This window comes from Lontra canadensis, unplaced genomic scaffold (genome assembly GCF_010015895.1).
Source record: "Lontra canadensis isolate GAN:19392208 unplaced genomic scaffold, GSC_riverotter_1.0 scaffold1, whole genome shotgun sequence".
Taxonomy (NCBI): Eukaryota; Metazoa; Chordata; class Mammalia; order Carnivora; family Mustelidae; genus Lontra; species Lontra canadensis.
In genome coordinates, this window is record NW_022630995.1 from 64056201 (window position 1) to 64072096 (window position 15896).

A 15896-nucleotide genomic window follows, 5' to 3' on the forward strand; every position below is an offset into this window, starting at 1 on the left:
GGGGGCGTGGTTCCGGCCCCGCCCTCCCTGGCTGAGTGCAGGGGCTGGGTGCGGAGGGGGAGCTCACGTCCACCCTGCTTTCTGTTTCAGATCGTCCTGCTGAGCTCCTCGCTCAGCGACCGGGACCAGAGTCTGTTCCTCAGCACGGATGAGGGGGCCACCTTCCAGAAGCAGCTCATCCCCTTCTCGGTGGAGACTCTGATTTTCCACCCCAAGGAGGAGGACAAGGTCCTGGCCTACACCAAGGAGAGCAGGGTAAGCAGGGGTGGAGCCGGTGTCTGGGCCCCAGGGCACCCACAGCTGCTCCTTTGGTGAGGTCACGGGGCAATGCAGGCTGCTCCTCATGGGGTCCTCGGAGACCTTCCGCCCAAGGCCAGGGGGTGTGGGTGCTGCCATCGTTGGCCTTGGGGTGTAGGAACCAAGCAGGCGGAGGTGAGAGGTACTTGGCACAAGTAAGCACGTGAGACAGGATTGAAGAACAGTAGGTAATTATTAGGGCTGTCCCCCTCAGCCTCCCCTCTGGGTGCACCACCATAAGGCCTTCTTCCACTTCCAGAATATTCCACACACCCTCCCATGCTGGGCCTTGCCGGGCCCGTCTGCTGGCCTGGGATGCTTTTCTACCTTCAGTAGGTGTGACTTGTCCTTCAGATCCCAAGTCCATGTCCTTTTCTCTGGGGGCTGTGTCACCAGGGCCCCACAGGAGCCCAAGGGACCCTCCAGTGGCTGATGGAAAGAACATGGTGGAGGGTTCTTTCCAGGCCAAGGGAGAGGAGAGCCCGGGGCTGGCCCCAGGAGGGGTGAGGCCTGAGCAGGAGGCGAGGCAGGGCACAGAGAGCACGGGAGGACGAAGACCTGCCCTTGCTGCCACAGAGACCAGGATCCGTTCCTATCACCACGTGCTCCGTGGCTGGCCAGTCCAGACGTGGGGTCTCCCACAGCTTGGGAGACCAGAAGTCCAAAATGTGTTTCGCGGGATTGAAATCGAGGTGTCTGCAAGGGACACGCTCCCCCCGGAGGCTCCGGGGTGGGGGTGGGGGACTGGGCCTTTTCCGGCTTCTGGTGTCCATGTGGCTTGTGGAGGAGCCACTGCAGCCGGCGTGGGGACTACTCCCTGCACACCCACTCCTGGGTAAGCCCCTTGAGGGCACGGACTCTGCCCAGTTTCTGCAGCATTTCCTCACAAGCTCCTGGCTGAGGCTATTTGTTGGCTGGATGGACATGGAGCTGAGGACGGGTAGAAGGGTGAGTGGGTGACAGACGGGGACTGCGGGGTGACGGACGGGGGAGGTGGACGGATCGATGGAGGGGTGCCCGTTGGTTGGATCAGTCAGTGAGTGAGTGATGGATTTCTCCCATGAGGGTTCCCCCAGGTCAAGGACCTCCCAACGCCGATTTCGGCTGGTCTGAGCCATGGCTCGCTGCAGGATCTGGCCTCCTTGCCACGGTCTGGTCCTCTCCGACTGGCATCCCTGGGTTCCTCCAGCCCCACTGGCCGCCTCTTTACTCCCGACACCTTCTTCTGGGACAGCGTGTGCTTCTGGGTATTAATAGCACTACTTAGCCTTCCATGTAATTAGACTAAAGCACAATCACGGAGACTTATTTTCCTGCAGAAATTGACTGCGTTGCAATTGCTCTTTAATTTATGGTGCCCTGAAAAATTAATGGAGCTGAAATCTCGGTGATTTTCCTCGGTTCTTTGCTGTGACTCTAAGGAAAGAAAAAGGGGAGGAAAAAGGGCTTCGTTGTAGTTACAAAAGGAATGAAGAATTTGAGGAAATTAGTAACAGCGACAATAGGGCCTTGGGGTTTTTTGTTTTTTGGGTTTTTTTTTCTTTTTTTTTTTTTAGGGTTGTATGGTTTTCAAAGCTCTCTGACTTCCAAGAGGTGGATGGTCGCGTGGTACCACATTGGTTCTCCATTCCCACAGACCTGGTGCATTAGGCAGGTGTCTGCTAATCAGAGGAACACACAGCCCCAAACCTAGGTGGCACCCAGCTGCAAGCCTTATTGCTGGTCCCGGATCTGTGAGCTGGCTAGGGTTCTGCCCGGTGCTGCACTGTAGCTTGGAGTGCTGTGAGGCTTCCTTATTCGGAGACTGGGCAGCCTGCTGAGGGGAGAGCCTAATGTGGTGGCTTTTCTTTCAAGGCTCAGCAAACTGCACTGGGGTCCTGAGATCAAAGGAATGTGAGAGCCGGGCAGCCCCTTCCCACCCCAACTCTCTGGGGACCACCGGCGCCAAACTGACCCGCCTGGTTCCCTGTGCTTGTCCCTGGGACCTGCTTACAGGCACAGCCCTCTAACACTGTTAAGTGTTGTTCTGCTCCCCACCAAGAACCCCTTCTGTTTCCCAGCACTGTGAGAAGTTAATCTGAGCCTGGAACTGCCTTCCAGAACCTTAGTAGGGAAGAAAAGACACCTTGGATGATCAATCTGGGAAGCCTTCATGGAGGAGGGGGTTTGAAGAAAGGCATAGAGAATGTAGCGGGAAGGATGTTCACTTATTTTTTTTTTAAGACTTTATTTATTTGACACACAGAGAGATCACAAGTAGGCAGAGAGACAGGCAGAGAGAGAGGGGAAGCATACTCCCTGTGGAGCGGAGATCGCTATGTGGGGCTCGATCCCAGGACCCTGAGATCATGACCTGAGCCAGAGGTAGAGGCTTAACCACTGAGCCACCCAGGTGCCCGGGATGTTCACTTTTTAATACAACTTCAGAACAACAGAGATGACTGCACGAGCAGTTCAGGAAAACCGAGCACCCACCATCCTCCAGCCCCCTTGAAACCGGGTCTGTGTTTATACGCGTGAAGCAAAGTGGGGTAGCTGTCCAGGCAGGGGTGGTGGGGGGCCGGCAAGGGTTCCCCTAAGAAGGGGCAGGCACAGGCGTGGGTTCACAGCAGCTGCCGTGAGCGTCCGTTGGCAGACTTACCGGCTCGCATGTCTTCGAATGACCTTCTTCTGACCTCATCCTTCGCCTTCATTTCTCTCTTGCCTGGACTTCCGAGCGTGTTGTTTCTGTGTCGGAGTGGCCTCTGTTGTTCTGGGAGGGCCTCTGATACTTTCCTGGACAAGCAACCTGGAGTCAGTCAGCCTTTGCGTGGGACACCACTGGGTTGGGGTCCGCTGCAGTGGCTAGGATGTCCCCCGTGTGTTTATACTTATTTATTTGCTGGTGTTTGTCTTGTATTAAGTAGGAAATGGTCCATTTCTGCTGCAATTGATGGTGCATTATAAAATCACCTCCCACGAACTGGAAAGGCTGCACCATGTTTCGGGGTGGGCGTCCTCAGTGCACGTGGGGATGGCAGGCGTCATGCTGTGCACGAACACCGAGGCTTTATTACCAGAAATTGATGGCTGCACGCCCATTTTTAATTGCTCACTGTTCGAGGATGGGAGCGGTTCTCTCCCGATTTGTAGAGGGATAAATTAAGACCTGAGGTGGAAGGAGCCCTGGGCTGGTCACTCAGACGGCCCAGAGAAAGGACGAGAGGGGATCTCGCATCTTTCCCAGGAGGAACCCCTCAGCCACAGGAGTATCACGGTCAGGTCCATGAGCAAACACTGTGTGACCTTGAGCAGCTTACTTACCTCTCTAAGCTCCCATTCTTTCATTGGTAAAGGGACGGAGGCCCGTCTTATATGCGTGCACATGTGGATTATGTGCACTTAATGAGCTCTTAGCTCAGCACCTGGGCTTCATGAAAGGCCGTACCTCCTGCTGGGCTCTCCCACTGAGGCCTTTCCAGAAAGCCTCATCTCCAAATATGGTTACATCCAAGGTGCTGGGGGAGCGGTATATAGATTTTGGGAGGGGAGCTCCTTTCCAGGACCTCCAGCCGCTCGAGCCATTAGCTATTTACTAAGCACCTACTGCATGACTTGGCATGACTCCATGTGCTTAGCAAGAATGGATGAGTTCCTTGTGCTCCTGGATTTTACGTTCCAGGGCATGAAAACTTTCCAAAAAGCCCTTTTTAAATAGGAAAGTGATAATTTCATATCGTGTGCCCTGGAGCAGGCATCAGCAGACGGTGGCCTGGCACCCACTTTGTAAATTAAGGTCTCGCTGGCACACAGGCAAGCCCATCCATTTCCATATTGTCTCTGGCTGCTTGCCTGCTCCAGGGGCAGAGAGGAGTCATGACAACAGAGACTGCACAGCCTGGAAAGCCAAAGATATTTACCGTCTGGCCCTTTCCAGAAAAGTGTGCCAGCCCCTGTGCTAGAATTGAATTTGTCCATTCCTCCAGCACACCCAGCAGCGATCAGTCCGGGGCTAGGCTGGGGGAGAGGTGAGCCACAGAAGCTTGAGCAGAGGAGCAGGAAGCAAAACCGCCACGAAGGGGGAGAAACCAAGCACAGAGCTCAGGGTTGGAGGGTGAGGTTCTCTCAGCCAATGTGAGGCTAGGGGTCCAGAGAAGCTCCCAGAGACACAGGCAGCAGAAGTGGGCCTGTGGCAGGGAGGGAGGGAGGACACCAGAGGTGGAGTGGGTAGGAGGTTGGCTTCTGGGATGTGCTGTGTTGTGTCCCCTCTCAAAATCTATATACCGCTCCCCCAGCACCTTGGATGTAACCATATTTGGAGATGAGGCTTTTAAAGAGGTATTTAAGTTAAAATGGGTCATCTGGGTGGGACCTGATCGGGATGACAGGTGTCCTTAGAAGAAGGGGACATCAGGACACAGATGTGCACAGAGGGTTGACCACATAAGGACACGGGGGGATCATGGCCATCTACACACCAAACAGGGAGGCCTCAGAGGGAACCAACCCTGCCCACATCTTGGTCTCAGACTCCCAGCACCAGGACGGAGAGAGAGTCAGGCTCTGCTGCTTAGGCACTATCCTTGGTGCTTTGTTTGGGTGACCCTGACATCCACGATGCTCACAGACGCTCAGCCTCCTTGTGGAGCAAGATCTCATGGTCTTGGGCATTCTCTTTGTGCTGCTGACAGCAGGGGACGGTGGCCTAACAGAGGAAATCCCCGCATGTGTTAAGAACAGGGACAACCCTCACTGTTGCCACAGACTCACAAATTTGGGAGTCACGGCCACGCAACACAACTCTCCAGGGGCTGCGTGGAGTGTCCAGCAGTGTCCTGAGGTGGGGCATCTTCTTATGGTAACCTGTGGTTAGGATGCCATGGTTAGGATGATGTGGTTAGGACATTGTGGTTAGGATGCCGTGGTTAGTATGCCATGGTTAGGATGCCATGATTAGGACACCTTGGTTAGGATGCTGTGGTTAGGATGCCATGGTTAGGACACTGTGGTTAAGATACTGTGATTAGAACAATGTGGTTAGGACACATGGTTGGGTGCTGTGGTTAGGACACCATGATAAGGACACTATGGTTAAGATACTGTGATTAGAACAATGTGGTTAGGACGCCATGGTTAGGACGCTGTGGTTACGATACCGTGATCAGAATGATGCGGTTAGGATGGCTTGGTTAGGACGATGTGGTTAGAATGAGGATAGCTCACTGAGGTGGGATCCACAGGATCTTCTTTCTAGAGCTGCGGGGAAGAAGGAGTCCTGAAGGGGGTCTGCCAGGGGTGGTGGAAGAATCCAGAATGTGCGACTTGAACCTGTGGCCTGAAGGGTAGGGCATCTACTAGAAGCTAGGTGGCAAGGAGGAGATCCCAGGTGGAGGTGGAGGGGGACTGACTGAAGGTTGCAGGAGGGTCCTGGAGATAAGGAGCAGAAGCACCAGGGCCCTCAGTGCCAGGTGGGTGACAGCACAAGGGGGTGTGCCCTGGGGACCCCTCCTCCAGGCCAGAGTGGAGTGTATAGCAAAGGGAAGGCATTGCAGCCCAGTTCTCTCTGGGTCCTGGGCCCTGAGCCCTGACGCAGGCTTCTTGACCTGAGGGACTGTGTTCTGAGCCTGGTCTGCAATACCAGGACCTCTGAGCTTCGACCTTGGCCAAGGCCTGACCAACAGGTGACTCTCGATGGAGTCCTGAACACTGAATGAAGACAAGGAAGGGCATTCCAGCCAGACTGAACAGCAGGTGCAGAGGCTCAGAGGACCTCATGAGACATATTAGTGCCACCGTCACTCAAGAGCCCAGAGCTGGGTATGATGGGGGCATGGGAGGTATGGGGGCTGTATGGGCTGGGCAGCCCAGAGGCCCTGAGTGCCCACACTAGGAGTGTGGGATTTATACCAAGGAAGGTCTGTGGCATCCCCTGGCAGGTCTGATGCAGGAGGGTGATGTGATCAGGTATGTGTCCCAGAAAGAGCCCAGTGGCTCTCTCATGGAGCAAGGGCTGGATGGGAGGGCTGAGGGCTGCGGGTAGGAGACCCAGAGGAGGGGTGCAGGAAGCCACAGAGATGCAGGTGGCTCAGTAGGCTCAGGGTACAGCAGCTGTGGGTTGGGTGGAGTACGTTAGCTCATTTGGACTTGGTGACTTTCTGGGGTAGTGAGGACAGGCCTGGAGTCCTGGCCTTGGGAGCTAGTGGGGGATTGGCATTGGGCAGGTCTAGGGCAGGCTTCCGGGATGGGGGTATGTCTGCCCACATTGCTGATGCATGAAGAGCCCCTTTCCCTTCAGAGATTCCATAATCCCTTCCTTCGGGAACAACAGCAGGGATAACACCATGACCTCACTTCCTCTCCATCACTTGGGTCCCCGATGGGGACAAGCTGGGTCAGAAGAGGAGCATGTGTCCTGCTGGCCCAGAAGGCCAGCAGTTGGGAGCTCTAATCCTGGAGACTCTTATCAGGTTTATTAGACCCATTTCACAGACAGAAACACTGAGGTCCAGTGGCTGCCTTTGGCCTTCCTTCCTCTTGAGGTCTGGCCGTGAAATTGCTCTGCTAAACTGATTTATTCCAGACACGTCTTGAGTGCAGAGGAATAAAGGAAGGGGCATTCAAAGCACAGAGAATTCAAATCCAGCCTCTGCTAGTGAACTACCCCAGGGCAGATCGCTCAGCTGCTCTTAGCTGCCATTCCTGATCTGAAAAACAGGTTGATAAAAGCGTCCGATTCACAGAGATGTCATGAGAGGGTCCAAGAGGGGACAAGCTGGGCACACGCTCACACGGTTAGCTCTCAGCGGCAGCCCTGGGTCGATGAGATCCCTGCATGACAGCGGCGGGATTCAAGGGGAATGTCATTTGTGCAAACGCTTTGCCATGGTGCCTGGGATCAGCCCATACATCCCAGTAAGGCCAGGATCTGGATCCCCGTTTTAGGAAAGTGGGGAACTGAGGTTTAGGGAGCTTTGGGGGGTCATACAGCTGGGTCGCACAGACTGTGAAGTCTGTCGTGAGCTACGGCTACAGAACCCCATGATTTCTCAAGCCACGGACTCACCCCTGCAAAACATACCATCTTCTCAATAGGGAAACTGAGGCAGCACAGGGACTGCCAGACAGGGCTCAAGGGAACCAGGTCTTCTCTGTCCCCAAGCACAGCAGCCCTCTCGGCTGGGGAGTGGCCGCTGAGTGTCCCCGCCCAGCCCTGCCTCTGCAACAGAATGCTTGGGTCTCTGGGCTCCATGTGGGCTGTGTAGGATTTCCATGTGTGTGTCCTGCTTCATGGGCCTATGGATCCCTTAACACCCTCATGGTCTACTCTGCTCTCAGGAATGGAGGGGATGTTTCAGCATTCCCACGAACCAACCCCCAACAACCCCCCAACCAGGGAGGGTGGCAAAGGAAATTTGGCAAAAGCACCAATGAAAGATGCCTTGGGACCTGGACTGTAGACCTGCCCGCATCCCAGCTCGGCGGGCGGTGGGGGGGGGGGGGGGGGAGGCGGCCTTAGTTCTCGCCCCCGGGCTGAATCAGGGCCCAGCTGGAGGGAGATGAGGGGAGGGACAGACGGGGTGCCTGTGTTCTGGGAGCCCTGCAGCCCCACAAGGGCCTCATCCTACCAGCTGCACGCAGCCCGGAGGTCTCCGCAGGGCTGGACGTGTGCCCTGCAGGGTCCAGCATATATGAGAGATGTTGCAAAATCAGGAAAGCCTGCAGCCTCTCTCTCAGCCTGGCCTGGCGGGCTGCTTCTATTGCTGGAGGGACCCACAATGCTCCATCTGTTTCTGGCATCCAGCATAATGACCGGGCAAGTCCCTGCATTACACTGTGCTCTTTGCAGGCGTAACTCCCACCTGTCACCACGCGACAGTATCCCAGTACCCCTGAGCGAGTTCCCTCAGCTGTGGCTCTCTTCCCCTCCAAGGTGGGCGCCGGCAGCAAGGGGTCGGGGGCAGGATGTCACAGTGCTTTTTACAGGCTATTTAACATCAGGGACACTGTGTGGCAAGGGCAGACCCCCATCCCCAGGCTCCCACAGCCCTGCCTCGGGACTCAGCGCACAGAGGGCTGACCCTGACATCCCCAGCCCAGGCCTAGCTTGGGGATCTGCCTGGCCAGTTTCCCTCAGTTCCTACCAGCAGGCTGGGGGGCGAGAGTGGCTCTTCTTGGAGCTCCTCTGCTTGACCCTTGGCTTCTCAGAGGTGTGGGTGCGGGGCCTGCCTGGGGCATGTTCGTCGTCCAGGAGGGGTCACCCCAGCTCAGAAGAGGCTCATCCTCAAGGCGTGACCAGACTTCTGTTTCTCTTCTCTCTGCCAAGCTCTATGTGTCATCGGACCTGGGGAAGAAGTGGACGCTTCTGCTGGAGCGAGTGACCAAAGACCACGTGTTCTGGTGAGAGCCTCCCCACAATGGGGACCCCCCAATCCCAAGGGCCAGGGCTCCCCTTTTCTCCCCGCAGCCCCCAGCTTAGGGCTCCCTACCTTCTCCTGCCTCTGACTCCAGCCATGGACCTCCTCACCCCAGGGGGACCTCCAGGTGCTCTTTCCACTCTGCTGGGAACTTAGGAAATGGTGGAGAGGCGAGGCTCGCTGTCCCTCAGGTCACCTGTGCACCCGTGACCCAGCTATGCAACCTGATGTGGGCTGGTCCCTCTCTGAGCTCCTGCTTCCTCCAGGGTGCAAACAGGAGCCAAGTACCTCAGGCTGGCACAGTGCCCAGCACACAGTAGGCCCACTACCTATCTCCCCTCCCCACCTGCCCTCTTCCCCCCCCCCCCTCCCCCGCCCCCCCCCCCCCCCCCCTCTGGCCCCCTCCTCCCCACCCCTGCCCCCCCCTCCCCAGCACACCTGCCTCCCCCTCCTCGCCTCCCCTGCCTCCTCCTCCCACCTTCCCTACCTCCCTCTTCTCACCTTCCCTGCCTCCCCCTCCTCACCACTCCTTCTCTCTCCCCTTCTCACCTCCTCTCCTTCTCTCCCCCACACGCCCTCTCCCTCTCCCCTCTACATGTCCCTTCCCCAACTCCCCTGCTTCCCCTCCTCCTTGACATCTCTGCCCTCTCCCCTCCTCCCCTCCCTCCCTCCCTCCTTCTTACCCCTCCCCTTTCATCCTCCCCACTCCCCTGGCTCCCCTTCACCACCCCTACCTCCCCCTCCTCCCCTCCCCTCCTTCTCTTCTCTAAACCCCCTCCCTCCTTCTTACCCTTCCTTTCTCCTCCCTACCTCCACTTCCTTCTCCTCCTCACCACCCCTTTCTCCCCCTCTTCACCACCCTGCCTCGCCCACCTCACCACTCCTGCCACCCCCTCCTCGCCACCTGCCCTCTCCCCTCCTCACTTTCCCCCTCCCCCCTCCACACCTTCCCTCCCTCCATCCTTCCTACCCCTTGCCCTTCCTCCTCCCCTCCTCCTCTGCCTCCCTACTCCTGCCCCAGGTCCTAACTCAGCCCCTGACTAGCTGCCCCCCTCCCATGCAGCCTCCCCTACCCCATGCTTCCTCCACCCCTGCCTGCCTTGGCCCCGCTCTCCCGCCCCCATCCAGTGCCCAGTCTCCCCTCCCACACTTGGGTATCTCTTGGGAGCCACTCAGTGATCCATCTGAGCCATGTTCTAGCCTCACTGCCTCAGTGGGGAGACTTGGTGCTCAAGACCGGTCAGTGGTCAAGTCTGGTCAAGCTGCGTGAGTGAGGCCCGTGTGGGCTGAGTGCTGGAGGGCAGCGCCGTGGAGGGCGTGGAAGCTGGGAGTCCCGCTGGCTCAGGGCCCCCATTTGCCGGTTGCCAGCCATGGCCATGGTCACTTCTTCTGCCCAAACTGCCCCTGGAGAGACGTGGCTTACACACATGTTCTTCCAACCAAATGGCTCTTTCTAGCACATGTGCACACACACACACGTGCACGCGTGCGCACACACTCCTAGCCTTTCCCTTTCTCACCTCATTTGTAGGACAGACTATGCACTGGCCTTCTCACTGGGCCACAGTCCTGTCTCCCCCTCAGAGAAGCCCCGTGGAAAGAGCTCTCCTTTCCCTCCTGTGCTCTGTGTGTCTCGCAAAGAGTTCGTTTCCTGGTTTACAGCCTCGAGGCCAGAGGGAAGCCCGCCTCACTAGCTGGAGTATTGGCGGCTGGCCTGTGGGGCTTCTGCGGGGCTTCTGCGGGGCGGGGGGGGGGGGGGGGGGGGGGGGGGGGGGGGCCACCCGGGGGCCTGCGGGGGGGGGGGGGGGGGGTGGCGGGAGGCTGGCTTCCGCCACATGGCCACCTGTGGGAGGGCCGGTTTCCTTACTTGGCACCCCGAGTGCCTCATCCATCACTGGCCTTGTCACTGATGTCAGCTGTGGCCACCCCAGGGCCCCCAGGAGGTGGGGAAGGGCATGGAGGGGCCATTTCCCAAGAGCCAGGGCTTGAGAGGTTGGCGGAGTGGCGGAGCACAGCCGTGCGCACCGTTCCTCGGCGGGACCAGGTGCTCAGGGATCTCTCAGGCCCAAGAGGCAAACCTGCCCACAGTTACTGCAAGGTAAATTGGCACTAATTCAAACATGTTATTATCTTGCGTAAATCAAATTATTTCTCCCCCAAGTTTCTCAAATTGCCCTGAGTTGTTATGTGTGAAAGATTATCAGGCCGGACACTTGGCCCCTGGGGCCCGGGAACCTCTCCTGGAATGCAGTGACAGGCAGCCGCGGGCCCCCCTCTTGCAAGCAGTGAATAACGCTGTTTTGACAGCATTTCTAGGGCACTCTTTGTCCTTGATCTGACAGCGGGAATTGCCGAAGCCTGCGTTCTGTCAGAGGCTTGGACCCCTTCATGCTTTGGGAGGTTGAACAGCAAGCAAGCTCATTAGCGTGATCTTGGGGGCCCCTGGGAGGAGCAGCCCGGGGGCGGGAGGCCTGCACCTGCTCACTGCCTTCCCTGTGGTGTCTCAGTGGGTCTGGAACAAAACCAGAACATTCTCCTCTGGGAGTGGCCACATCATGGATGCTGACCGTCTACCAGGCACCAGACCGGGGGTCTGCATGCATTATCTTCTCAGACCCTGGTCGTCTTCCCCTCATGTGACAGCAGGGGAGACTGAGGCACAGGGAGGCCAGGGCACAGTTCTGGGGTCCTGCTGCCCATAAGCAGCAGCCCGGGACCATGACTGCCTCTGTCTGGGGTGGGGGCAAGCTGATGACCACACATCTGGGTCTGTTTCTCTGCTGGGGCCTGAGCAGACCCATAAAGCCTCAGCCTTCCTCTCCCATCAGGTCAGCGCCTGTCCAGGTGTGGGACAAGTGACAGGGCCTCGGCGGTGGAGGTTGGGTGAGGAGAGACCTCGCCCCACTCCCGGCCCGGCAGAGTCCTTGAGGGTTTATAAGAGCTGGTGGTATTCAGCAGGGGTGAGAGCTGACCGCCCGTGTCCCCAGAGCACTGAGGTCTCCAGAGATCTGCCTGCCCGGGGCTCGTCTCATGCATCTGCTGTTTCTAAGGGGCTTCCCCACAGGCCATCTTTGGGGACCCCAACAAACCAGAAGGCATGGGGGTCAACACTGTGTCCTTCCCTGCAGGGAGCTGGGCTCTAGCTGCGTGGCTGGACACCCAGCCTTGAGTGGTCTTCAGAACCCATGACCAAAGGTGTCTGGGGAGGGACCCCTACCCGCTGGGCCCCTGCCTGGTCCAGGACCTGATGTGGGCTCCTGGAGTTCACTTCTGGAGATGTTCCAATGGGAGAGCCAGAGAGTTGGTGGGGGGTGTAGAGCCCTGCTAAGGGGAGGCAAGTGCAGACTGAGGGGTGAGTGAGTCTGTGCAGGAGTGAGCGGGTAAGTGAAGGAATGAGGGAATGAGGGAATGAGGGAGTGAATGAATGAGAGTGAGGAAGGGAATGAATGAATGAATGCAAGTGAGTGAGCCAATAAATTAATGTGTGAATGAGGGAGGGAATGAATGAATGAGGGAGGTAGTAAAGGAAGGAGCGAGGGAGTCAGGGAGCAAATGAATGAGGGAGGGAATGAATGAATGAATGAATGAGGGAATGAATGAATGAATGAGGGTTGGAATAAATGAATTAGGGAGTGAGGGAGGGAGTCAGTGAATGAACGAGGGAGGGAATAAGGGAAAGAATGAATGAATGAGGGAGGGATGGAGGGAATTCGTGAGGGAGGGAATGAGTGAGGGAGTGAAAGAGCTGGCCGGTGTGACTACCGCACCCTGCAAATGACCAGCAGTCACACTAAAACCCCACCAGCCAGCTGAGGACCGGCCAGTGCCCCTGGTAAAGGGAACAATGCCACTTTATTCAGAAAAGAGAGACAACGGTCAGGCAGGAGACCTCGCTCCTGGGAGTGCACAGGAGTAACAAGGGCCTGAAGCAAACCTCACCTTGAAATAGACCTGGGGGCCTAGTGGCTGGTGCCACCGAATTGGAGCACCAGGGGACGGCAGGGTGCGCCCCACCCCCCACAGGGTCTTCTCACTTGGAGAGTGTGCCCTTGACCTCTCAGGTGCCAGGCTCTGTGCTGGTTGGGTGCCGGGTGCCGGGAGTCCCCGAGGCTGTCGGCCTCGTCCCTGCCTCCCCTGTAAGTGGAGACCCAAGGATGCGCCTTTGTCTATTCTCCTCAGCTCTTGTGGAAGGCTCCGTGAGCAGCTGTAGGCCCCGCTGCATCCTGGGCGCTGCCTGAGCCCTGGGCCCACATGGGCAAGGGAGGAGCTGGCACCGTCGTGGGTGGTGGGCAGGGAGCAGTGTGGTGGAGGCAAGGGAGCCTGGTGTGAGTCCTGGATCTGCCTGTAGAGCTGTGTGCCCTTGGGTGGGGGTCAGGGGCCATTTGGCTCCTCTGAGCCTCAGTGTCCTAATTTGCAAGTTCAGGGTGATATTCCCAAGGCCCACCTAGTCTCCTTGGAGTATTTGGATCACCAGCGAAACAGAGCAAAAGCAGCCATGGTCAAGATGCAAGGAATGTGAAGGCCTTTGGTAAAGGGGAGTCTTTTATAAAGAGTACCACAAAAAGAATATCAAGCGAACCTCGATTTCTGGCTACCTCCCCAGGAGCAGGTGGGGAGGACTGTGCTCTCACACCCACAGAGTAAGAGTGGCTCCAGCCGTGGGAGGCCTGGTAGCTACCTGGGACTCAGGGACTGACATAGGAACTGGGAGAGGGGCTTGGGACTCGGTCCAGCGCTGACTCCCACATACTCTCTTCCAGGGCCGTGTCTGGGGTGGACGCCGACCCTGACTTGGTCCACATGGAAGCCCAGGACCTCGGAGGAGGTAAGCCAGAAGGGGTGTGGGCACCCAGTGTCCCCTGGTGTCCTTATATGCCCTCGTTCCTTTCCTGGGCTGCCCCTGCAGAGCTGACCTCGCTATGTTATGATGTGGTGTAACTTTCGATGTGCTTGTTTTCCAGCTGGGGGTAAATTGAAGTCAAGGAGCTCGACTCCAATGGAAAAGTCCATTAAGAGGGTGATTTGTTTCGGCCCCTGAGCACTAAGTGTTTCCTGCTCTCTCTGCCCCCACCCTTGCTAGTGAGTGTGGAGGCCTCTGATGGCTTCTCCTTTAATGGGGCAGGGACCTGGTCCACCCCAACCCAGCTGGCTTAATGCCAGAATGCGCCCAGGGGCCTTATATGCTATGAGAAAGATCTTCTGTGCTCCTGACAGAGGAGCACCGGCCCTAGAACTATGGAATATTCTAGAACCATGGTTTCTTCAAGGATATCAGAGCCCGCTATTTAGCAAGGGCTTATTGAGTCCCCTGTGGACCAGGGCTAGTGCTGACCCAGCCGAGGACACAGGTGAACAAGGCACAGCCCTGCCCTTTGCCTGGTTGGGGACGGTTGGGTGACAGCTACACTGCAGAAGCCATGGGAGCAAGGAGGGAGGGAGTGCAGAGCGGGTGCCATGCCGGTGATCTCACTGCTCTGACTGCAGAACCCCGCAGCTGGGGACGTTAAGCCTCCCCCTGCTGGGCTTCTCTCCAAGTGAACCTCTGTACGTTCACATTTAACAAATAAATGGTGGGAGTTGACAAGTGCCAAGCTGCAGAGCTCTCTGGCTAGGACATACTAGGTGGAAGGCAGACTGAGGGCCAGGCCACGGAGAGACCAGCTGAGCACAGAGCAGTGGCGTCAGTTCCCAGCCAGCCACGGGCCAGCTGCCTGACCCTGGGACGTCACCTCTCCTCCCTGCTTCCCAGTGTCCTCATCTGGGAAAAGGGTCAGTGCACACGTGGTGCTCAGTGTGGGGACGTCATGGGAGAGTGCTTGGCGCTACTGGAGTGAAGCTGCAGCCAGGGCCCTTAACCTTCTCCAGGCTGTCAGTTCTTTCTAGGATCTGCTGTCTTGCTGGGAGGTGAGGCGGGTGATACGGTTGCTTCTGCTTCCGCACAACAAGGCTCAGAGAGAGCCCGGGCTGGCTGCACTCACAGGGTTGTAGGCCGGTAGAGACCACAGCTCCCACTGTGCTCCACCCACCAATCTGAGATCATTCCAGGGTGATAGGGGGACTGACCCCCCAACCCAGGGCTCAAGGCAGCAACGACGGGTGTGGTTGTCTCTCGGGATATCCGCACATCCAGCGAGGAGGGTGGACAAGCCGGCATCCTGGATGAGGGGAGTCATTTTCACCCAGCGGTGATGTCTCACCACCTGCCCTCTTCAGGGGGAGGAGGCCTTAGCCGCAGACTCCCCGGAACCGATGCGCCACTTGAGTGGTGTCCCCTCCACCAAAGACCACATGTGCCCCCTGCTTCCTGACTCGTGGCACCCCCACCCAGCCTGGAGCCCCGTTAGAGTCCAGTCCAGCACGCTCAGGGACATGGTGCCCAGACCTTCTGGTCCTCCCCCCAGTTGTCACTCACCTACCCCAGCCAGCCTGAGCCACTCAGTCACTCCCCATGCTCCCCGGCTCTCACCCCTACTGGGAGCGCTCACCCCAGCCCTCCTTCTTGGGTTTCTTGTTGTTCTTGGACCACCTTCCCTGCCTGTCACCTTCCCAGTGCCTGGGCTGCCGTCACAGCTCTGCACACTGCCCCACGCCTGGAGCCCTATGGGGACAGGGTGGGGTTTGACTGATTCACCTCCGCGTCTGCGGCAGAGCTGCCACGTGACTCAGCACGTGACCAAATGCCTGCTGCCCTGAGCAGTCGCAGGGTCACTGTGAGCGAGTGAATGAAGGAGTGACCGAGGGAATGAACGAGTGGGTGAATGAGAAAATGAATGGGGTGAATGAATGAATGAGTCAGTGAGGGGGTGAACGAGCGAATTAATGAATAAGTGAGTAAATGAACAAATGAGTGAGCGGGTGAATGAGTAAATGAGTGAATGAGTGGGTGAATGAGTGAATTAATAAGTGAGTGAACAAATGAATGAGTGGGTGAACGAGTGAATGAGTGGGTGAATGAATGAGTGAGTGGTTGAATGAGTGGGTGAGTGAGTGAATGAGTGGGTGAGTGAGTGAATGAGTGGGTGAACGAGTGAATGAGTGGGTGAACGAGTGAGTGAGTGGTTGAACGAGTGGGTGAGTGAATGAGTGGGTCAATGAATGAGTGGGTCAATGAATGAGTGGGTGAATGAATGAGTGGGTGGGTGAATGAGTGAGTGAGTGAATGAATGAATGAGTGGGTGGATGAATGAATGAGTGGGTGGATGAATG

General features: G+C 57.3%; 1 protein-coding gene across 2 annotated transcripts in view; it reads left to right on the forward strand.

Annotated features, from left to right (window-relative positions):
* SORCS2 (sortilin related VPS10 domain containing receptor 2) overlaps positions 1–15896 on the forward strand; it is a 421402-nt gene that overhangs the window by 349275 nt on the left and 56231 nt on the right. For both annotated transcript variants that reach the window (XM_032855524.1, XM_032855534.1), the window contains exons 4-6: positions 91–255; positions 8600–8673; positions 13451–13515. In XM_032855524.1, the coding sequence (XP_032711415.1) occupies positions 91–255; positions 8600–8673; positions 13451–13515 (304 nt within the window). The remainder of the gene's footprint in view (positions 1–90; positions 256–8599; positions 8674–13450; positions 13516–15896) is intronic.